Here is a 23,408-nt window from a genome sequence, read left to right on the forward strand (position 1 = left end):
TATATATATGTCTATATATATGATCTATATACAGTATGTGTGTATGTATATATATGTATACTAATTATGAATCTTATGGAACTTTAAAGTTGTTTAATTTCCAGGGAAAATGTATTGTGAATTAAAAAGAACTGAAGTTTCTCTCACTTCACTGGACAGCAACGCACATCAGACGATGTGGATTAAAAGGGACAGACATTTTCTACACGAATGCAATTTGACAAAGACAACATCCGGATGTTGTGCACCGATCTATGAAAGGAGTCCAATCAATTTAATAGTGTCTGCCAAGACGGCTGCTTGCCTCTCTCTGTAATGGCCTCCAACTTTATCTGGCAATAAAAACCCATCATTTTTATGTGAGTTTTACATTCTATTTGACTGACAGAAGGCTGCATCTTTATTCATCATGCTGTAACTGCAACCTGCACTACAACGTACATGCGTTGTGATCGTCATTCAACTGGTTTCATCAATTCTGTGACGAACTAAAGGCCCACTGCTGCAGCTCAAGTGACCAATTATGTAACCAAAATAACACAGATATGTATTGTATGTAGGCCCACTGTGCTTCAACTCTACCAGCAGATGGCAGCCAGAAGCTCTGTATGTCTACTGCGTTGTTTACAGAAATCATCTATGAAGGCAGTAGTGCTGATGTATTTTCCATTTTAAAACAGTGAACGCAGTGAGTATTAAAAATAAACCATGTTTTGTTATATAATGTGTTATTTGAGAGTCAATGATGCCCGTGTTCATTGAATCTGCACCTTTACATTCTCCCCCTGATTATGGGATGGAGGTTCTTCAGCAGATGGTCAGTGCGGCGAGCATCCACAGGGCCTGAGTTCTTCATGTTGCGCAGCAGCTTGACGGGTAGCTGGGAGGAGTCTAGACGGAAGCTCCTCCGCTGGAGCTTCAGGGCCGGAAGTGTGACTCCTCTGAGTTCTTCTGAGGCTTTTTACTGCCACCAGGCCACGTCAGTGTGGTTTATTATGAGGAGGGGGGGGAAACCTCAGCACCATCTGGAGGCCTCACGAATACGGAAATATGAACATATTCTATCTATGGGAGATGTTTGCAGAGGTCGGTTTTAATGCAAACAGCTTGAATTTGCACAATAATATATGTGCTAGTCTGATTTGTCGTCAAGCTCCAGTATCTCAGACTTGCTCAGCATCCCATCAGCACATAGAAGGGTCTCTGCAGCCATGACTCATGATTCATCTGTAGACAGAAAGTGTAGCAGCAGTGGCTGTCTGGGGGACAGGGCCGGAAAAAAATCAAGGACATCAACACGCAGAAGGTTTTCTAGCGTCTAGAGCAGCTCCCATGGCACTGCATCGTCTTCAGTTCGGTCCCTGAGGTCTCTTCCTTTTTATAAATGTTTTTTATTGAGAGTTTTTCCTTTTCTGAAGCGAGGGTCCAAGGACAGAGGATGTTGTATGCTGTACAGATTGTAAAGCCCCCTGAGGCCAATTTCTGATATTGGGCTATACAAACAAAACTGAATTGAACGATTTATTGAATTGTGTCTTCTTAATTTTAAGGCCACCCTAGAGGGCACTTAATTATATTCTATCTACCACAGGGGCATCCAAGGGGGCACTCTCAGCTTTTGTTACAAACACATAAGGGGTCAACCCTCATCCCTTTTAATTCCGCTCAACACAAACAAAGCAGTGGGAAGACATTATCACAATACAGATATCACTTCATGCATTGGAAGCAGAGTGTGTATGATCTGTTAGGAGTGGCCTCCTCCCTTCACTGCATATACAACTTTTAACATTCTTGAACACAAGAGTTTCCTTAAGAAATAATATTACAACATCACACAGTTGAGGACACAGACCAAATATTGCAAAGGAAGCTTTATTGCCAGTGACAGAGGGGAAATATCCAGGATGGAATTTTCTTTCCACAATATATTGTACTCTGATCTTGATTTAAACAGTCCAACACCGGTTTTAAAAGTACATCTATTTAGTTACCATATACCCTTAATAGTTACAGTCCTGCAGGTCTGAAGATATAACTTTCACCTCAACACACAACGGCCAAATAAACACGTCCAGTTATAATTTATCAGATATTCAATCACGATCACTGCACCAAGGCCTGGCCATGCAGCTGGGGTACCTCTCCACGCTCCTCCCTTGTAAATCAATGCCATGGCATAATTCCTATTAAACAGAACAACACACCCATAAAGCCGCAGGCATGGCTTTTACAAGGATACGCTCACAGATACAATGGCACTTTAAACTATTTGGAAAAAAGAACTGCACACAGAGCTTGCTGAACATATTATTTACTATAGTAACAAATACATTGTTGGAAAACGGTACAGATTTCTTTTTACAGTTGATTTGGTTGCTTTTTAGCTGTTTCACCATTTAGGGTATTTGATATATGAAATGGCCTCCACAAAAAGCCACCGGACAACAATCGACATTTGTGTTTCTAAAACAAGTCCATGTGTGGATGACTATAGCTTTTTGAATTAATTTGATGGAAGATCTGATTTCAAAATAAACACGTTATTGTGTTAAAAACAAAAAGGATCTATATTGCACGTTCCATCGAGACTCACAGGAAGAGTGTTGAATCTTTTGACTGGCCACACAGAACCTCAGAACACTTGCATTGTTGTCATGGCAACACCACCAATATCCAGTGTAAGGGCCATGGGGGGGGGGGGCGCACATTATACACCGTTTCATTATCAGCCGTAATGTCTGCCTCCACACACAACTAAACACAGAAACAAAATACATTTTGAATACAGCATCAGCTCGCTGTGATTACCAACAGACACTTATTGTCCTGGAATGCTCTGGTGAAACGACACTCCATGTGACAAACGGCAGTAATAACAGTCCCCTCGCTGATATTTACATGGCGGGTTACTGTAGTGCAAAGACTGATTGAAAGGAAACTATTTATTCTTTGGTTAAAAATGATATAAATATATTTAAGTTGTGCGTTCAGACACCTGCACAACATCCTACATAATAAAATCTTTAATAAATCTAATTTGTACTATTTATTACGTGTCCATCTATTAGTATCCTCACTCTAAATTATCTATTTTCTGGTGACATTCTGACAATATAGATGTAAAATTAACTCTAAAAAAAAGGCCACATACTGTATGTCTCTGTTGTATGTGTACGCACACAGTTTGGTAATGAATACACGTATCCCGTGGAACTTATATAATACTCATTTCTTATGACACATTCACGATGCATGAATCACGGGGAACACAGCCGGGGCAAAACAGCGATGTTACAGGAACATCCCACTTGATCGGACATCAATAACGGACTTGCACCTTCCTTTGTTTCAATCATGCAAAACAAAAATAAATATCTATTAGTATAAGTATGAAAATAATCACCACTACAGCCATACACACTCACGTACTGTATACATACTGATATATACACGAACTTCAAACTGCACGTTTGAACAATATCTAAAGGTACACACCAAAATAGAAAACAGAAAAATGGGTAGGGGGGGGAAATAAAAGATTCATAGCTGGGTCAAACAGGTAGCACAGAGCAGCACTCAAGTGTAGGCACAATCTGCTTTTTACATCATCAACAACGGCCCCAAAGGAAAAACCATAGCTACCGAAACATAGGTGACCTATACAAGCACACAAACAGGTCAACAAGTAGACAGTACATTTTGACACTGCATAGAGTTAAAAACACAGTCCAGGCAAGCACTCAGCTGTACCGAGCGCACGTCACCGAGATCTGATTCTAGCTATATTAGCGACCACAAACACACACGTCTGCGCTTGTGTTCAGCTAAGGTACGTCGTCGTTTATCTAGGCTTTGAGACTTCCTCCCTTTCCCCTGGACTGGCTCAGTTGGCCTGGACTGGTTTTGGACCCACTGCAACGCCATTACAGTCGAGAATGTACTGCAGACAACCTTGAGGCGGGTGCCCAGCACCATTTTTAGTGGGTTCGCCGACGATCTCTCCCTTCTGGCCAGCTCCCTAAAATGATAAAGAGGTATCTTATTCATCCTGCAACAACTGTGATTGTTGATTATTGCTAAACTAACACAAGCCTCATGTTTCTAATCTCTGTGCCCGTGTGTTACTATACCTGGGATGGCTGTATGGTGGTGGGTCTCTGGGGAGCATTAGCTTCCCTCTCCGCCGACTGGTTCATCTCTGCCAGCACCATGTCTGCGATAAGCTGCCTGTCCTCGGCCTGGTGCTCCCCCACCAGGGGCATAGAAGAGCCCACCACCTGTGCCGCATGGAGGATGGTTATAGCAGAGAGAAAGGGAAGTCGACACTTATGTCACACTCATTTTTTACAGACTGATACACTGAAATATTTCACCTGAAGGAACAGGTTTAATCATTACAAGCTTTCAATCAGGATGTCAATCAGACTCCTACCTCTGTGATGAAATCTTTGCCATCTTTCCCGTGGATAGCTTTGACTGCGCAAATAGCCAGACCCCCGAAAATCTTTGAGCAGGTGTCGACCCACAGCTTGTACCTGAACAAAACGCATGACTCAAAACCAGTTGCAGCATAATGAGACACTGATTGCCGCAGCTGATCGCAGCAAACAGGTCAACGCACCGGGAGTTGCTTACTAATATTCCACATGTAACATAATCAATGAACCTGAGATGATTTGCTACAATAAAATCAAACATTTGTCTTTGTATTGGAGTGTGGGGTGATGCAGGAATGAGTCCTAAAACCCGGAAATTAGTTCATTATTTTATCGGTTCCCTTGTCTCGAAGTCGATGGTTACTTTAACGGGTTTTTGGTTAGATGCCTGACAGTAGATTGTTTATAGCCTAACTTTACCTTTTCACTTCTACCGATTGCATTCACGCTTCAAAAATCAAAAAAGTGGGGTTCATTTTCTTGAGATTATCTTGCTGAACAAGAAGAATCATGAACTTGTGTTTGCCACAGAGGTTTTTTTTCTGCAATAACACAAAACTCAATGGAAAAATCCAGTTGGCTTTTTGTCGAGGGAACCAAGGTGATGCTAACTTCTGGGGTTGGCCTATAAAAATGCTTCATCCCTGCCCCACTCTTTAAAGACAGAGTGCATTTAAGTCAGCGCGTGGTGGGAAAACAATCCACCGCTCTCCATTGACTTTGCATTGGGTGAAGGTGCCTCCTTGTCTCTTTTGTCTGCTAACAAAAAAGCTGAAAAATGCCTAAAAGCTGCTGTGTGGTGGGATGCACTGCCTACATGGCAAAGAGGCCAGCACTAAGTCTTTACAAGCTTTACAAGTCTTTACAAGTTGGATTCTTCCTCACTCACCTATCAGTCATGGCCACCTGCTCCAGCATAGCTGAGCCAGTATTGGTCTTCCAGTTTCCAGATATAGACGTTCTCCTGCAGCGTGTTAAGCACACACATTACAACTGTTTTGTTTCTTGTTTACTTGTTAAGCTGGAGTAGGAGAAGCGTAGTTGCACTTACATGTAGGCTTTGTAGTCAGTGCCGATCTTCTGGATTCTGATGTCGTACTTGGAGTCGATGAGAGGTTCTGTGGTGGTGTACGTCTGGGTGAGAGCCACGACACTGGCTATGTCCTGGAACTTACTGTGATTGTCCACCTTCACCTGTACACAGAAACAGACGCATGAGACAGAACCGAGCGTTGTGATATATTGATGACACTCAAATTGCTCGAATTAGCAGCATATTTAATATGGCTAAAGTTCATAGCAAAACAACTTGATGCATTCTTTCATATGACTGCAAGAAGAAAAATCCCCATACCTTTCCAATACCGGAGTGGGCGTGTCCAATCTTCACAACAACAGGGAATGACGGCATGCTCACCTAAAGTAAGAAAGTTCTTGCCTTATATCCTGCTTCATACTTTCCTCTTACATTTGCAAATTAGCACAAACATTTTGGAACAATCTTTGAATGCAGTAACAAAAGTGTGTTCTCACCATCTCCTTGTAGTTTGGGTAAAACGTCTGCTCGATCAGAGGGAACTTCTCTGAACCCAGCTTTCTGTGGGTGTTGATTAGTTGGGCAAACTGGACACACAAAAAGGTAAATAAATCATGTATAACGTTTGGATAAATCACATCACAGAGCAAATTACAGTTGTGTGTTAGATAGAATACAATCCAGACAGAGAATAGATCATTATTATTGAGTGCCTACCGCCCATGGCTTGTCACACAGGTTGTAGATGGACTCCAGCGAGTTGATGCATGGGACACCTCCATACTGCAGGCCAATGATCAGGTTGCGAAAATCTTCATTCTGGGTCATACTGAAGGCGTGTTGACGAATGAGGACAAAGTCTGGCTTGAATGACCTGGAAAATTAAATCATAGCAGAGAAAAAAATAACAAACAAGTGTGATAAGTGATGACAGCAATGAGGATCAATCAGTCAGCAAAACATGATTAAACTATGCTAAATGTTGACTTCGGTGGGTAAATCTTTTCTGTGTTCTCGTGTGTGTGTGTGTGTGTGTGTGTCTCACCTGATAACCTTGGTAGCATTTCTGAGGACTTGCATGTTAACGTTGCAGGTCCCGTTGGCATGGGCCACAACGTTGATCTCATGGAATTCAGCCTGAGGAGTCAATGATTTGAGAAGTGTGTGAGGACAAAGTGCCTCCACTTCTCTTTACAAAAGTATTTAAAACGGAGAACACTGGCTTGGCAAAACGTACCTGCTCCACTTTGATGTCGTAATCTCCATTTATTTTCTTTCCCCGGAACAATTTCGCCCTGGTTAAAACAGAAACAATGTATCAACTTAATGTAAAAACAGAATAAGGATTCCTAAAATAGAGATTTGCGTTCGAGATAATGACAACAACCTGGAATGTGAATTAATGTTGAGTGTGTATACAGAGCAGACAAATGCTCCCTTTCACGCTCTTCAAACTGCTGATACACAGCCTCTCTAACACTTCTTCCCTTCAACGAGGATAGCGCTGAAATATTACAACACTTTTCCAGGCTGTGTCATCTTTAAAGCCAAGCCGTCGACAGCATACGCACACACGTGCAATTACTGCCTGGTCCACTGGCAGTAACACACAGCGGGGCTAATAAAGGACGATGCACAGGTAACATTCCTGTTCAGAAAATGGCTTCACTTGTGATGTGATTCAGCACTTTTTAAAACAGAGCGTCTCTCGTCATTCTGACTTGAATAAAAATGACACAGGCGGGCCCTTCTTTTTCTTTTTTTCCTCCCTAAATCACTGGTGAAGTGGAGATCTTTTGGCATTGGAAGCTGCAGAAGCCAGACAACGATTGTCAGTGTTAACAAGGAGTTTGATTTCTTTGTGTATTTTCTGGGGATGGGCCTGACAACATAAGCTTCAGCTGTAGAAACTACTCGGGTGATCTACAGTAAATCAATAACCGTTGCCCAAAAAAGAACTCTTTCCATCAATTTCAGGTTTGATTCTGGTTTCCTTTCCACAGCTTCAAGCTTAAATACTAACAGCCATCTGCTGCAGTGCAACAGTCTGTGTGTGTAAATTGGTGCGATGAAGGATATTGTGAAACCCATTTTTACAGAACAGGATTTGCAGAATGTCCACGTTTCAGTAAGGCTGTGTTGATACATTTAGACGACCTGCTGTGGAGTTCTCACTGCGTCTTCCTCTTAGTTCGTATCACCCCGCTGTCACGTATCCTGCACTCCCTGCCAATTTAGTGCAGAGCTAAAGCTGAATAATTCATTCCCAATCTAATTGGGGCACAGGGAACTATTTGGCTGTGGTGGAAAACAACCATTAAAATATGAATCAGTGCTCCTATAGCTGAGAAAATGAAAAGCCTGGCCTGCACTGTGATGAATGCATACTGCAAACTGAGACGGTGCTTCCAAAGCACCACCAACAGAAACAAACACAGAGACGGGGCATGAAAAAAGCATCTGGCTTTATTTTGCAGTTTAAATTGTAATCTTTGTCAGCATGGGGAATGGTTGTGTGGAGGGAGCATAATGTTGTGTGTGATCACTCTGCAGAGCCCAGTTCAGCATGCTGAGCATGAAAGCCCCACGTTCTAGAGGACGCCATCAGTTCTTATGCATTAATATGCATTAGTGTTTGACAGGAACCAGCTCCTCTGGTTAAAATCTACGACGTTATTGTTATGTATTAGCAATAATTCTGCCTTTACCATTATATCGTTCTGGCCTTAAAACTGGAGTTAGCCTCAGCGGGCACTGAGCCTAACTGCTCACTGAGATATTTACTTGGATCATTCATTTGTAAGAATCAATATGTGTCCTCTTGACTTGAGTTAAATGAGATGAGAAACCAAATAAGACAAAAAAGGTGTTCCTCTTTTGTGATTTTAAGAGTGAGTCAATATCGACAAGAGAAAAATGAAGCGACTTCATTAATGGTTGCAGGTTTTCAAATTGCCAAATCATCTTATTACTGTGAAATATTTTTTTTAATTCAGATGATTCACCCGAGAGCTTGGTTAGCGGGAGTGCCTGCTGAATTTTAATGTCTGCTTGACATTCACTCTCACACGTGAGTAATGTTTGAAAAAGGTTAAGCTCACAGTACAAAAAATAATCCTGCTCTGATTCCAGTCAAGTACAGCCCCCCCCACCCTCTATGTTTTTCATTTCGAACACTGAATAAAAGGAATCTATGCCCCTGCTTTAAATTGAGCGGCCTTATGGAGAGAATGAGAGCGCGGTACACGTCGGCCATTAGTCTGATAGGTAAGACAGTGGAACATCTGCTTCTCCTGTCGTAAGAGCAATTTATAGCACAGTATTCCTGGCACAAAACAAACCTCCCTAGAGGCCTGGCAGCTTCATCTAACAAGCAGAAAGGCTGTATGAATGACGGAGGGCTTCTGTCTCTATCTGTGCTGTAACTCGCTATGATTTCATCAGCCCACGTTTTATCTACAGTTAACTACTCTCCTTAACACAACCTGTTACACAACAAAGTCCTGGTCCGAATACTGATATTAATGTTCTCTGTTTTCTTTATGTGGCTGATTCTAAGATTGCAGGACATTTTGAATAATAATTAAAGTATCTCAGACACTAAGATAATCCTCATTTGTTGCTGGTAGCTGGTGTCCATTTGCAAAGACAGAATTTAAGTAATGGTCAACATTTTTTCTCTACACCTAATTGATTGTAATGTCCTTGATACAATATCAAGGAAATATCTATATATCATCTGGGATTTGACTCATTTGAACTGAAAAATAGATGCTGATGGCCGAGCCATCTGCCAGATGCAATTAGTATGAAGGACTCTTTCCTGATTTCATTCTGTGTGCTCATAACTCTGGCTTCCATTTGCAGAGGGCGGACAGAATAAAAAAGTCTTGAAACAGCCCGTCACAAAATGAGATACAGCGCATAAAGAGTCAGACTCAAGGTGTGCCAACATTACAGAGGATATTAGGGGTTTAGCAAACACCTGCATGAAAATAAAGACGCATTTCATCTTCTTATAGCTTGCCAGCAGCTGTATTTGTTGCTGTTTCCATCCCGCCTGTGTGAGACCTGCATGAATACAAAGCATGCGGCGTTTCAGACACGTCTGCACTTTTTCTGACGCTTTCTCCTCTGAATCATCCACGTGATATTTGTTTTATATACACGTCTATAAGCTACACAACACTGAAAGTGAATGAAGCAGACCTACACTACTACTGAGTAAACTAAGATTGATTTGTAGGCCTACTGCGCACTGACTTGCAACCACTGGGTGAAAGGTCGCACGACAGCAACCAAAACAAACCAAGCCTCGTGCTCAACTCCCCACTCGGTGATATTGAGCAGTCATGAAAAATAGATGCAGCACTCAGACAGAGGAAGCCCTTTTGAATGAGGTATTTTATCCGATTCTCCCCAGTGGATGCGTATTACATATATGAAGCAAGAAACCATTATGAGCGATGCTAGTCTGCGGAGATCATGAACACAATGGACTAACATTGCATATGAATGAATGTCATCACTTGACATTTTTCATCAAATACGGAGACACTACTTCATATCAGATATGGTTAAATACCGACAGTAAGGACAATGGAGTGTGAAAAACTGTATCACTCGCAGCCCAACCTACTCAATATTCTCAATTGGAATGGCCTTTGGTGAATGACGTGGTTTTAGTTTAATGGATTAATGCGCTCCTCTGCCAGAACTGCACTGCAATCCTTATTCCTCAACAAGCTGCTTGCTTTCCGCTCTCAACAAATGTGGAACAAGTGAAGCAAAAGGCTGGCATCCCTCCTGCAGACGAGGGTCTGATCTTATTAATATTGATCAACGGTTCTGTACATGGCTAGTTCTGCACACATAAACAGGATAAGTGGCTGCTGCAAGGCCTCCTGACTCAGCGAAGCCGATATCCTACTATTTGTGTGATTTGTTGTGTTTTAGGGGCAATGTCCTCAGAAGATTCAACTGAATTCAGCTGCATATGTATCTTCGGCAGTGTAAAATGAAAGGCCGCCACCGTGGCCGTCCGACACAGACGACATATTAACCTCGATGTGACACGTGTGTGGACAACATGACATCCTGCATAGACGGATTCCAAGTGTGACGGCTCAGTTCATTTCACTTCACATCTAAACTACCAGATATTCTGATGTTGTTCAATGCTTAAAGAAGGGGAATGAAGATTTTATTTAGATTTTATTTCCATGCTGTGTGAAAGCCTAAAGGGTCCACAAAGTCAGAATACCATCCAGTGTGAAAGCAGTCTCTTTGTGCTGTGAGCACAATGAGGCATTATAGAATATAAATAAATAACTACAGAAAATTCTGCCCTGACCCGCATTGTTCCGTTTTATTTTCCTCTTATTTCCCTTTATATCCTCCTTGGTAAATACTGTCTCCCCTTTTTGCTCGCTCCCTTCTTTCACATAGAAAACCAGTCCACCCGGAAACAAAAACACTCGCAGAACACTAAACACATGCGTACTACAATAAACATTATACCTTTTTTCTTCTTGTTGTTGCCGTCGCAGTTGCTGCTTGCTCTTTTGTTTCGGTTTGTTTGAGTCTAATCATCCCCCTTGTATGATATGTTTCATCTGTTTGTTTTCATGCTGGTCATATGTATTGCATTTTTTTGTTTTCATATTGCTCACTTGTATTGCACTATTAAAAAAAAAGAAAGTAAGGCATAATAATGTCCATAAATTCTACACAATAGGAGAAAATGTAAGTCACATAGAAGGACTGGGCAATTCTGTGGGGTATCCAGCTGCACAGCTCCAGCACACACATTGCTGTGGAAAATATGTCAGCTGTGCAAACAAGTGTTGATCGTGTGGGGATAGAATTACCATATTCTGTATTTTTTCGACAAGATATCCGTCTCAAAATAAATAGTTTCCTCTAAATCTGTGTGCCTACTCGTTCAGAGCGCTTTAAATCTGTACCACAGTTGACTGACAGCGGTACTTGTTTAAAGATACCTCTGAGTAAGATCCCCCAGGACATTACCTGTCAGTGCAACAGCTTAGATGCCTTAACGTAAAGCCAGTACTCTTAACATTAATGACACAATGGTCCCATCTCAAAGCCGGATGAGAAATATAACCATGCGGATGATGCTATTTAATTTCACTATATATTTTACTTACCTATCTACTGCACACCACTCGTATGATCGGCTAATGGAGCCCTATGCACCATGTGCCGCAGTTAATTACAATCCCCATGTCAGTGCAGGGCATGTCATGTGACCTCCTATCTGTGAGCGGGGGGGAAACCCCATTGATGGAGGGAAAGCACTGCAGTATTTAGACTGCCTCCAAAGAAATAATGTACATTTCCCATTTATGCACAACCTGTGGAACATCTATTTTTAAGAATGGCAAAATGCCACATTACATGACAATACTATCAGTTATTTTAGTTAATAGACTAGTTTTTCTTTTTTTTTACAGGCAGCTGTCATAAACCTTTCTTTCTATTTCTCCAATACGTAGAACAAAACAATGCCACATTAAAGCCCATCTTACTACACAGACAGAATAGAGGACAATAAAAAGCATCCATCTTGGTGTAATGTCATTACCGCTATGAATCAATGGACCGTATTTGCTCAAGCATTGGCTGCCTCGTTGTATTACCGTAACACTGGCATGCTGTACCATCAAACCACAGCAGCAGTGCCCATTCTCATCCGCAGGGCGCATGATGCATGTTGTTTCAGTGGTTCTTTAACCCTTTACCTCACTGCTACATCAAAGGAATCACGTGGAGAAAAATCAACACGAAGGACGAGCAAACAAACGATACACAGCCCAGAAAGGATTCGAGGGGACAGAGTAGAGCAACACATTGTCTTACCACTCCTGTTGTGGTTCGTCAATTACCAGGAGAATCTTGAACTTCTTAGGTGTCGTGACTTGGGTCTGCTCCACTAGCCCCGCTGAGGCAGCTGTCTGCTTTACAACGTTGGTGATGGAGCTGAAGAAGCCCGCTCCGGTGGACTGAGACGGCTGGGGTTTCCTCTCTGGAGCAGGGGAAGTGGCTGGGGGAGTGGGCCCAGTTGTAGGAGACTTGGCTGGGGTTGGGGAGGCAGGTGGAGCAGGCTGAGCGCCGTCAGGCCTCTGGAGGTCAGTCATGTAGCCATTGGGCAGGTTGGAGATGAACGTGCTGTCCGAGAGACGCCGACGCAAATAATTCATGGCTGCAGCTCAGAGGGGAGAAGAGTCAACAAGAAAAATGATTCTGCAGAGGAGTCCCCGTTCCCAGTGTATAGCTGATAATGGCTGAGCTCTCAATGCAAACTCCCAGCGAGCATCCTCAGAGCTCCCCCTCACTGGCGGTGACGCGACACTCTCCCTCGACCAATCCCGTCTTCCCTGTGCTTTCCTCAAGCATTGCAAATGATGCCCAGGCTGTACTTCTCCTCCCTCATCTCATTCTCTCCTCTTCTCCACTCTAACTGGCGTACATGCCTGCCTTCTCTACCCCTCCCCCATTCCCTGCTGCCTCATAGGCGTCATGCTTCTTTGAACCACTGCATATAAAATAGAGGAGTTTCCTATGTAAGTGCAAGAGGGTATAGACTACTACATCATAATAGACATACTCTGGCTCCCGCTGTTCCATGTGTTGTTTTTTTTCTGCCCTGTGTCCATGCACAGTGCTCTGTGTGTGAAACGCAGCCGTGAAATCTAAAATGGCTGTTTGGACTAGTGGGCAATGTTGAATGAGAGGACGTCAGCAGCAGTCCCCTGAGACTCAAATGCATGCAGTAGATCCTCTCTCTTAATTGATTTATACAGCCACTTACGTTTACAATTTTACAAATTACAATTTGCCAACAAGACACGCTTTATTTCAGCAGCACTTGTCCACTGTGGGTGGCAAAGTTTATCATTATCTGCTATTAAATTTTCATTTTAACATTAACTTCTGTACACAAAATGACTGCTTACAATATTTATTGGGGACTAAATGATCTGCCACTTCACAAAAAATATGATAAAAAGCAGATATCTTTAAAAAAAGTGTTCATGAAAAACTTCTTTACTAATTTTGAACCCCAAAAAAACATTTGTATGACGAAGCAAACAGACTGTCACTGGTACTCCTCCTTATAATGCATTAATAGCATGCTGTTTCATGATTTAATTGGTATATATAAGGAATATGAAGGAACTAGCGCTGTGTGATGAAACCATCACAGAGCTCTATGTCTCCGGTAAAAGATGGATATTTTGAAAATGCATCAGGAAACAGATCAATAACACATCAATCACACTTACTGGTCAAGGGGGGGCTGCACAGTTCATGCAAATCTGAAAACACACAAACATTGACTCTTAAGGGAAAAACTGAGGAGTTATACATCTTATTACTAAGGCAATGGAATCTTGAATTGTCAGCATGATTATATATTTTTCTACCAAACAACCATGAAGCTGCTAGTTGACAGGTGCCCTCACACTCGTGAAATCTGCTGGACTGGTTAAAAGCTGATCTTTGAGCAAACTCCCTCGGCCATCAGGAGATTTAAACTGCACTGACAGGCACAGGCCACCGTCAGGATAGTAGTTAGATAAAATGCGGTAAATATAGCATCAGGCTACTTGCACAGAAAGACTCAAACCTACAGTGCATAAGCTGTATAACAGTTGAACTTGTGGACACTTTAAATAAATTAACAGTATGTGGTCCAAAGCTAGGACGTTGAAATATAATGCGTTGTCTATGGAATTTGTTTGATCTCTATAAATGTGGAGTAAGTTCACGTTTTGTCCAAATTAGCTTGTCATTACTCTACTGCTATTATTTATAAACCTGATGTTGCACATTCTATATATATATACTTTATATATATTTTCACAATTTCAAGTAAATGAACTGTATGTATATTTGTGTAACATAACAAACTTCTGTTTCTAGCAAATGGAACAGAAAATGGAATTGGTAATACAATATTAAATCATCCTAAAAAAACAACAATAATACCATTTGTCAAAGCTGAGCTTCTAATGAATAGAGGAGTTTTTTTTAATCCATGACAGTGCAAAACTCCAGCTAATTATAGCTTGTTTGCACTATAATATTGTCATTCTGTTTCTTCATATTTAAATTTTACTGTCACTCTGCCTGGTTACTGTTCATACACAACATACATTTTTTTCTCCTGTTAAAGGATGTGGGATTTTAACTTTGTTGTTGTTTTTAGGTTGTACAGATTGTAAAGCCCTTTGAGGCTATACTTGTGATTTTGGTGTATAAAAATAAATGATATGAAGGACAGTATAGGATGAAGATACTAGCCATCTTACCTGAATATCAATGTATTTTCTTTGTAAATATTGGTCATGAAAGACAGTGATAAGGCCAGCCTTAGTACTTGTACATAAGCTTGAGAAAAGCTGCACCATCATGTGCTGAATCTTATGCATGGATAGTGGATCCTAGGGTGACATCAGCTGGTAGTAGTGGTGTAGTGAACATCCAAACCAACCTCCACTTTGGTGAAAATATAAGTCAGATGTATATAGATGAGAACAACAGTACATCCACCTAAATTAAGCATTTTAGTTTTGTTTATTTTGCGCAATTTAAAAACAAAATACACAAACATAGATACATCATATCACAGTGCAGGAAGAGGCAGAAAGCCCACTGGGTATATTTAAAGCCTCCAGCGATATAATATAATATATGAGAACACAAAATTTATATCCATATACATGAATATATGTATGACTATGTAATACTGTGACAAAGTATATTTGCATTTGTGTTATTTATTGCTCAGACAAAAGGTTTTTATTTTTAATTAAATACAATTAAAACATGTTTTGTTTAGTCGATAAAGAGTTGGGTGTCAAACTTTTGTAATGTTCAAGTTAAATATTTAACTGTTTTATGCGAGCTAAATCATTTGTCAACTTTTGCAGTGCTGTGTTGCTGCATGAAGTTCATTGTAAATAGTATTGGTTGCATTGATAATAGGCAGACCTCCATACAGTAGGTTCAGAGCAAAATCACAGTATTCATCCAGAATAAATGCACCTTTTAGCTGATTGTCATCGGATCTCTAAACGCGGCTAACTCGTCCCCGCTAGGGCCGCTCTCCACTCTTTTGTTTGAGGACTGGTCCTGTGAGTAACAGCAACCTGTGGGCTAACTATGGCGATGTTGTGGCTGTAAAGCTAGTGTTGTTGATGAAGTGAGTAACATTAACTTTTAAGGTTACGCTTCTTTTGAATGTTGTTGTCACAGACTAGCTCGGTGTGTTGGCGTTTGGTTCAACGTTTATTCGGCTTTGCTAAACGTCAGTTGAATTTAGGACCTTTTAAGCAAACCAGCGTTAACTAGCTACAAAGTTGTGGAGTAGCGTAACTGTTAGCTAAAGGTAGCTGGCTAGTTTGTTAGCTAAATACTGTAACGATATGTGTAAAACTATTGTAAAAGTAACCATCAAAGTCAGAGATTTTAACTTTATTATCTAACTAACTTTAACTCGTATAACGCTGACAGTAAATTGTAGCTGTTTAAAGCTAGCCTAACACTGGAGAAGTTAGCTTAGCTTAAGTTACGTGTGTAGCTAACGTTAGCGGTACTGCTAGCTACGTGTGTAGCTAACGTTAGCAGTACTGCTAGCCTTGGAGTCAGCGTCAGGATACCAGCCAGCTAACGTTAACCGCTAACTTCAAGGAAAACGATTTTCATCGAATTGCTTCAAGCCAAGTTTACTCTGTTTGTCTCTTCTTCAGGATATAACTTTTTAAGTGTTGCCTTCGCTGGTGTATCTTGCTAACACCGATGTTAGCAACTAGCCTGTCCGTGTAGATGCTCTTCACTAGAATGGACCTGTTGAACTCTCAGTTCCTGGACAAGATGAACAATAACATCGGGAGACTGCACTACGAAGGTTAGTTTTAGCATTATTTGCGCGTTGTTCTGTGGTATTATTCTGTTTATTTAACTTACCAACATCAATTCCTCCGTGTTTTGGTTGCGATTAGCTAACTTTTTCCAACACTAGGCTCGAGTCAAGCACACAACGTTCTGTCAATTTTCATGCAAAATGCAAGGTGCCATTAAACTGGGTATAAAGTGTGTGCTGGTGCGTGTGTTTAACTTCTCAGTGAAGGAGACTACAACTCTTAATGTTACATTCCTAATACCGGAAATACTATCATAAATGACCTCAAACCCTCTTATTTATTAGTATGTTATAAACAGTTATTAAACTTTATTGCAAACAGTTTTGCCATGGGAATATATTGACAATATCCGCTTATGTAGTTGTTTCTGCGCACAGAATTTCATAACTTTCAGGAGTTGATTTTACAACAGAAGTTAATGACTCTCTTGCACATTGCTCGATTGACTTGACTTTCCAATCAGAAGTCGATTCTATCTGTGAAAACTAAACAGAGACCTCACCTTTTCATATTTTGGGTGTCAGCAGGGTAATCTGGATAACAGTTGAGTTGCATTTACCAGGACCTGTACATCTGGTTAACCAATGATTGCTTGCCCTGGCCAAGTTACATTAATTAAACATTTTTGGGGGAACCTTTTGTCACATGGTCATATATATATATATATATATATATATATATATATATATATATATATAGCCATGTTAAGCTATAGTAGTTATTGTTCAATGTGTTATTTGTTCTGCTGATTCCTTTCCCACAGATGAGTCCAGGACGCCCTCCCAGCCCACTGCTATGTCCAAGATAACTGGGCCTCCTCAACACTGCCCAAGCAAACGGAAGTATGGCGAAGAACAAATGGACGACCGAATCAACTGTGATGATGACCACATGACCAAAATGAGCAGATTGTTTGCCACTCAGCTGTAAGTGCCTAAAAAAAAACAACAACATTCAACCTGAAACAGTTGAGATTATCAAACAAAAGTCTGAGCATAACCTTACATTCTTAATTCTGGTGGAATGCAAAGACCACCTCCAGGCTCTAAAGCGATTTAAAGAGACAACTTAGATTACTGGCACATCATGCGTATAATGTTGCCTGCAATGACCAATGGGATGCACACAGAAAAAAGACAAACAAGACACCCCCTAGTCTACGCTGTGTGCTGCCATCTGTTTATAGACATGAGAAGTGACAGCTGGTGTATGAATTGTCTATGAAAAGGAAACTTTTTGGTGGTATAAATTAATTTTGTGCTCTTTGTCTAGGGCCCGTCCCTCTGCTGGAGACAATCGTAATGAGCACTGGAGCCTCGGTCACAGTCCTGTGGAGCACATTACTTCTTCCTCCCCCAACGGTCTTCATGGGAACCACCTGTACGCTTCCATTGCTAGCTATGCTGTAGACCAGCCTCTGGCTCTGACCAAAAGCAGCCACGACGTTGTCGTCGGGTCCAGAGAGAGGTCTGTCATTGGTGGGACTGTAGAGCGGCAGCAGGTACGTCAACTTCAACGTCAACACTTATGGAAGGTACACTGACATCTGAGGTTCACAGTGACAGGAATGAAAGCTTTAAATGAGGTATTGATTATATAAGTGTGATAGAGTTATACACGATTTACCACTCTGTGTATTTCTGCTTGCTGCGTCAAATTAGTGACTGTGCAGGCTGTAGCGCGATGGCTCACCTCTGTCTGTTCGCTGATTGTATGTATTTGTTTTCCACCTATAGAATCGTCCCTCCGTTATTACCTGTGCCCCTGCGAGCAACCGCAATTGTAACCTCTCTCACTGCCACATGAATGGCTGTTCCCCCAGCCCACCTACCGATCCCATGAAGACCAATGGTAAGCCCCGATCATTACCATACACACCCTGTAATTGACTGCCTATAAAGTAGTATGACATTGCTTGCTAATAACCAGGTTTTTGGTCTTCTCCCCCCCCCACACATATTGTTGTTTTAGCTAACACAGAATGCGATCCTGTGATTGAGGAGCACTTTCGTCGCAGCCTTGGAAAAAACTACAAAGAAGCGGAGGCCGTGTCCAACTCGGTGTCCATCACAGACTCAGTGGACGACCACTTTGCCAAGGCGCTGGGAGACGCCTGGCTCCAAATCAAGGCTAAGGATGGGGGTCGTCAAACCCCAGAGGCAGATCCGTGAAGCAGAGGGGAGTAAACATTACAATCACTTCCTTAGAGTTCGCATAGTGAGAGTGGAGATGTCGTTTCTAGCCAAGCATTTACTTCCCTCAGCCAAGAACAATGTATTATCAGGTGCTCACACGGTGTTCCCTTGAGGACCTCAAGGCAGACCTTTTTATTAGAACACTCGGCTTAACTTAAACTTTATCTCAGTGGTCGTATACATACAGGTACATACATGACATTACGACTTCTGCATTTAACCCAATCTGAGCATTTTAGGAGCACTGCTTCAAATTGGCAGTTTGGTGTAGTTGGGTTGACAAAGTTAGCTGTGGAAAGTGTACAATCAGAGATTTGATCCTGCAAAGATAATGAGATTCACGAAGTGTTCAGGGGTTCATCTGCCTGCCTTGATAGCCAAAGAAACGCCCCGCCTCTCCCCATCAACATATAAGCAATAGATCCTGTCTGTATCGTCTTTCATTCTAAAATCACACTGCTTTTAAAAAAATAATCTACAATACTTTAAACAAGACAACCAGGTCTCATTTGCTCTTTTACGTCTCTGACCATGTAGGTAGCAGGTTACCTGTTTCAGTTGGAACAAACGTGTTCTTGTGCGTTGCAATTGTGGCGATACAATCACGGCTCTGGTCCCCCCCCCCCCCCCCCCCTCCCCGGCTCTCTGAAGACACTGGCCGTGTTTTCTTTATGATCCTGAACTGGACTTCTCCACTGTTAACTGAATTATTTTAGTTTCCTGTTTATATGCTCACTGTGGCTGATTACGTAGTAAACTAATCTCAATCATAGTAGATGTGTCTAACTAGAACGCATGTTTCAAATAGCTGGTTTCTATTACAAACCTTATTCTATACTATATATTTACTCAGAATTTATTTTTTATCTGTAACATTTTAGAAATACTCACTGCTGGTACAGTTGTACTCAATATATTTTTTTGTATCTGGTTTTCATTACTCTATGTAGGTGTAATTCTTAGCACCCATCTACAAATCACAGCCTCTGGAAAGGTTGTCTGACTGCAGTTTAAAAGGCTTTGTTGCTCATTATTCTGTGGACCTGGATGTTCTAGCTTTCTACGTGACTGAATACAGATAAACCTGACCCTCGGTAACAGTCTGTTAGCAGTGGCTTTATTTATTCGGAACGCGTTGATAGTTTCATGTTGACTTTTGGCAAAAAACGTGGTGACCGCAGGTTTGTTTCTTTTGCATTGAGAACAACGGAGGATTTCTCCACTGCTTCAACGACGAAGCAGTTCCCCTCAAAACTAACAGTTAAATGCACCTGAAATACAGGTGTCCTTATTTCACGAGTAGGCGTCGACATTCCACCGGGATGATCTGACACTTGTCAGTCACTTCAGTTGAGTTTAGCAAGCACAACAAGTATGTCTGTCCTTTTTTTTTTTTTTTTTTTTTTTTAAATCAAGGTGATGTCATGGTGCGAGCTGCCTAACTGTTGCTTTGTTAAGGAGCAAAGTGTGAGTGGGTCACAGAGTTTCTTTTGTGCAGTTGAGTCTGGTTCAATTTCTCACCCTTATGACGTGCTCTACTTATGGTAGCATAACCTATTTGTCAACACTGATTAAGATATGGTATTGTACATTTTTGTATGTTAATTAACTGTCCGTGAGAACCTACATTTATATTAATATTCTACAGTTTTTAAATTGTTACATACACCATCCTGTCTTTTGTATTTTACTCATACACGACCATCATTGCGCCGCGCGGAATGATTATAGATATTTTGTTTCTATTCAGAATAGTTTACTCATATGTAGCATGGATGCTCATTATCTTCAAACCATGCTTTTTTAATAAAAAAAAATCTTTCTAAAAGTTTGTTATTTTCCCACAATTGTCGGACGATGAATAAGTGCAGGAACACGACAGTCTTTTGATCAAAGACTTCTGTACTAACGGTTTAAAGAGTTTGTTTAGCGTGTACTAGAGTGGATTTTAGGGATTATCATGGAATCTGCTTGTTTGATACAACTAGATCTGTCAGTAATATGTTTGGGGTATTAGTCCATTGTTATTTAATTGCTATATTTCGACTACCTGTATCTCAAAGACTGTTTTGCAGAAAGGTCCTGTTTCAGGTGTCATCCACGTAGAAAACAAAGTAACGCTTGTTCACTTTTGTCCTTATTTCGCTGGAAGAAAATGCCACTGTTTTGTACTTAACTTCTTCCAAAATAAACAAACAAATGCCTACCATTGCTGACCTCTTGTGTTTTTACCAAATAAAACATACTGCAGTCATAATTAGCAAATGACAAACTCTTCATTGTATGTTATTTGCATGCCTGTAGCTTGCAGTAACACAGCTTCTAAACGTCAACATAAATTCCGCTTGAAATAGGAAACCCTTGTGGCCTCCATTTTAGCTGAAGCTAAGCTACAAGGGGAACATGGTAATCTACGGACGTGACTGCAGGGATGAGAGTGGAATTCATTTAGCAGACAATGACCCACATTAAGATCGGCTGGATAGGCGCTGTTTGGTTGTTGTTTCCACTTGCTTATCTCTCAAAATGCCCAGTAGTGCTGCTACATCGGTAAATGACATTAGACATCTTTGTTGTGATTTCAGTGTTGCAGATACTCGAGTCAATAATGAAGTGGTTACACTAATTAGAGCTCTGCAATCAGGAGTAATAACTCACTCTCTGTTGTTATTGGACAAGCGCCGCCACAGCTACAGCATTAAGTGATTTATCAGCATATTAACTCGACCTCTTTGGCTCAAAGGAAGCGGCACTGGACAAGTGTCCTTTTTGGATGTCGAGTGGACTTGAACTGTACCTGTGATTACAGTATGTGGGGGGAGTGGCTGATGTTTGTTCCTGGAGCCGCTCTGTCTTGTCACCAGCTTTCACTCTTACCATTCGGATAAAGAGTTAGAGAAACATAAGGGAGGAAGCTGGAGCACATCACACTGTAGGAACTGTTGCTCTTTAGATACTAGATCTTTAAATCACCCTCTCTTGTCCCAGTGTCTCTATCCTCAGGTCATGCACAGGCAGTTATTTGGCTGTATTTTAATATCTTTCTATTTCTACTTAACAGTTGTGTGTGTGTGTGTGTGTGTGTGTGTGTGTGTGTGTGTGTGTGTGTGTAATAAATCCGGTGTGTTCTGGACAAGCAGCTGACATCTTCCCACAGACACCACAGCCGAAGCCTCTTTGGACTCTCGGCTGGCCTCAGATGTTCGGTTGATTCGGTGTCATGGTGACAAAGGACGGGATAATTGCTGCCGGAAAAAATCAATTACTTTCGAAGGGGAGAAAAAAGGGAATTGCCAGTGATGAGGATTGTTTGATTCAGACGTCAGCATTGACCTAGAAAGAATTTATCCTCCCTATTAATATGTTATAATGGAAAAGGGATAACATGACTGATGATTGTTGTGAGACCAGGCTGTAGTTGGATCAGAGATGAGCTATTTCTGTCCTTCCCACACCAGCAGGTGGCGGTGTTAAACCACCAAACTGACTCCCCCTAAACTCTCCCCCATCCCTGGAGATCAAACAAAAGACATGAGCGTCATGACTCTGGGAAGATTGATATGGATGCAGCATTTCTTCAACGTGTCCGTCAGTGATGTGAAAATGTACTTTGCACGTAAATGTATAGCGAGACATTGCTGTCATGCTAGAGAGCAAAATGCATTGCAGATGTTACCCAACATGATCCCAGACTCTAGCCTCAAAAGGTCTTCTTTTCTTCTTAAATGTCTTTTGTAGATGTATTTATGTATTGGTAACATTGTGTCTAATTAGCATACATCCATGGTTAAATTCTAAGCCTTAAAAATAGAATCCTTAAAAGGCTGAATGAAAATGTAAATGAGTATACCTCCACTTTGGCTAATTTGAATTTGTTGAGCGCCATTCATAACGCAAATCTTTCAAACTAGAACAGAAAGATCTTTTTTTTTTCTTCTTCTTCTTTGTTTTTGGTCGTTGCCGCTCTCACCCCTCAGGCTCCAATCTGCTCAAAAGCCCCTCCAATAAGACCACTGCCTCCACGAGATTAGACCCAGCCATTCACCAACCACAATGCCCCTGCGTCTGCTGCACCGTGCCTTCCAAGGAAACCTGCTCTTGTGGGATTATGGAGAGAGGAGATCCACATATTTTATTTTATCTTTTCTGCGTGCACAAAAACAAAACAAAACAGATCCACACACACACACACAAACGCACGCACACGCGGAATAGCAGGCCGACATGAAACTAGTGTCTAAATCAAGATGACACATCAGGGTCACGCCAAATTCGACTTAGCCCCCCTTCAGTGTGTGAAGGCCACAAGGAGCATGACATCTGTGCTGGCGATGGAGGACTGGTCTCTCTGAGTCGCTGCCTCTTGTTGCTGCCCGTAACAAGATGCACTCCGCTGCGCTCGGACACGGTCAGGACACACATATGTTGAACACTGTCCTCTCCATTTTGCTCTTGGTTACGTAAAAAAAAGAAACGAAAAAGGAGCGAAACGGTTTTAACGCTGAGCACTCTGGACACACAGCATGGAGTTATAATGAATCCCATTGGATACGTGTGTGATTTTACTACGGGCCAAATGGCCCTTGCAGTGTCCCACATGTTGGCTCTCACATTGCATGTTAGCCGTGCAAAGGGCTGATAGAGATCTCATTCTGTCCTTTGCATAATTCCAAATTTGTTGTGCCCGAATAGAATGCGAGGCTGGCACCCCCACCCGCCTATCCGCAGCATCCCCGAGTGCACACCGCCTGTGGAATTTGCATGATTGCCTGTAGATTATTTGAAC

General features: G+C 41.5%; 2 protein-coding genes across 2 annotated transcripts; one reads left to right on the forward strand and one right to left on the reverse strand.

Annotated features, from left to right (window-relative positions):
• Positions 1–1,859: 1,859 nt before the first annotated feature.
• syn2a (synapsin IIa) lies at positions 1,860–12,994 on the reverse strand. The gene is made up of 11 exons (XM_031844545.1): positions 12,358–12,994; positions 6,713–6,770; positions 6,521–6,612; positions 6,193–6,349; positions 5,973–6,062; positions 5,794–5,856; positions 5,491–5,633; positions 5,329–5,403; positions 4,436–4,538; positions 4,134–4,280; positions 1,860–4,021 (listed from the first exon to the last, which is right to left on the reverse strand). The coding sequence occupies exons 1-11, from the start codon at positions 12,696–12,698 to the stop codon at positions 3,887–3,889; spliced, it is 1,404 nt and encodes a 467-aa protein (XP_031700405.1). The 5' UTR covers positions 12,699–12,994; the 3' UTR covers positions 1,860–3,886.
• Positions 12,995–15,600: 2,606 nt separating this feature from the next.
• Positions 15,601–21,725, forward strand: LOC116381965 (transcription cofactor vestigial-like protein 4). Its single transcript, XM_031844548.1, has 6 exons — positions 15,601–15,706; positions 16,254–16,411; positions 17,191–17,353; positions 17,700–17,928; positions 18,164–18,278; positions 18,399–21,725. The coding sequence occupies exons 2-6, from the start codon at positions 16,330–16,332 to the stop codon at positions 18,596–18,598; spliced, it is 789 nt and encodes a 262-aa protein (XP_031700408.1). The 5' UTR covers positions 15,601–15,706; positions 16,254–16,329; the 3' UTR covers positions 18,599–21,725.
• The last annotated feature ends 1,683 nt before the right edge of the window (positions 21,726–23,408 follow it).

This window comes from Anarrhichthys ocellatus, unplaced genomic scaffold (genome assembly GCF_004355925.1).
Source record: "Anarrhichthys ocellatus isolate YVR2014 unplaced genomic scaffold, GSC_Weel_1.0 scaffold5, whole genome shotgun sequence".
Taxonomy (NCBI): Eukaryota; Metazoa; Chordata; class Actinopteri; order Perciformes; family Anarhichadidae; genus Anarrhichthys; species Anarrhichthys ocellatus.

What these genes read in the sequence shown, in the direction of transcription:
- syn2a (XM_031844545.1), bottom strand. Translation starts at nt 12,698, where the DNA reads ATGAATTATTTGCGTCGGCGTCTCTCGGACAGCACGTTCATCTCCAAC. An exon ending in ACCCAAACTACAAGGAGATG is followed by an intron (nt 5,857 to 5,972) that starts GTGAGAACACAC and finishes TTCTTACTTTAG; the next exon opens with GTGAGCATGCCGTCATTCCC. An exon ending in GCAAAGATTTCATCACAGAG is followed by an intron (nt 4,281 to 4,435) that starts GTAGGAGTCTGA and finishes CATGCGGCACAG; the next exon opens with GTGGTGGGCTCTTCTATGCC.
- LOC116381965 (XM_031844548.1), top strand. Translation starts at nt 16,330, where the DNA reads ATGCTCTTCACTAGAATGGACCTGTTGAACTCTCAGTTCCTGGACAAG. An exon ending in CGGGAGACTGCACTACGAAG is followed by an intron (nt 16,412 to 17,190) that starts GTTAGTTTTAGC and finishes CCTTTCCCACAG; the next exon opens with ATGAGTCCAGGACGCCCTCC. An exon ending in CGATCCCATGAAGACCAATG is followed by an intron (nt 18,279 to 18,398) that starts GTAAGCCCCGAT and finishes TTGTTGTTTTAG; the next exon opens with CTAACACAGAATGCGATCCT.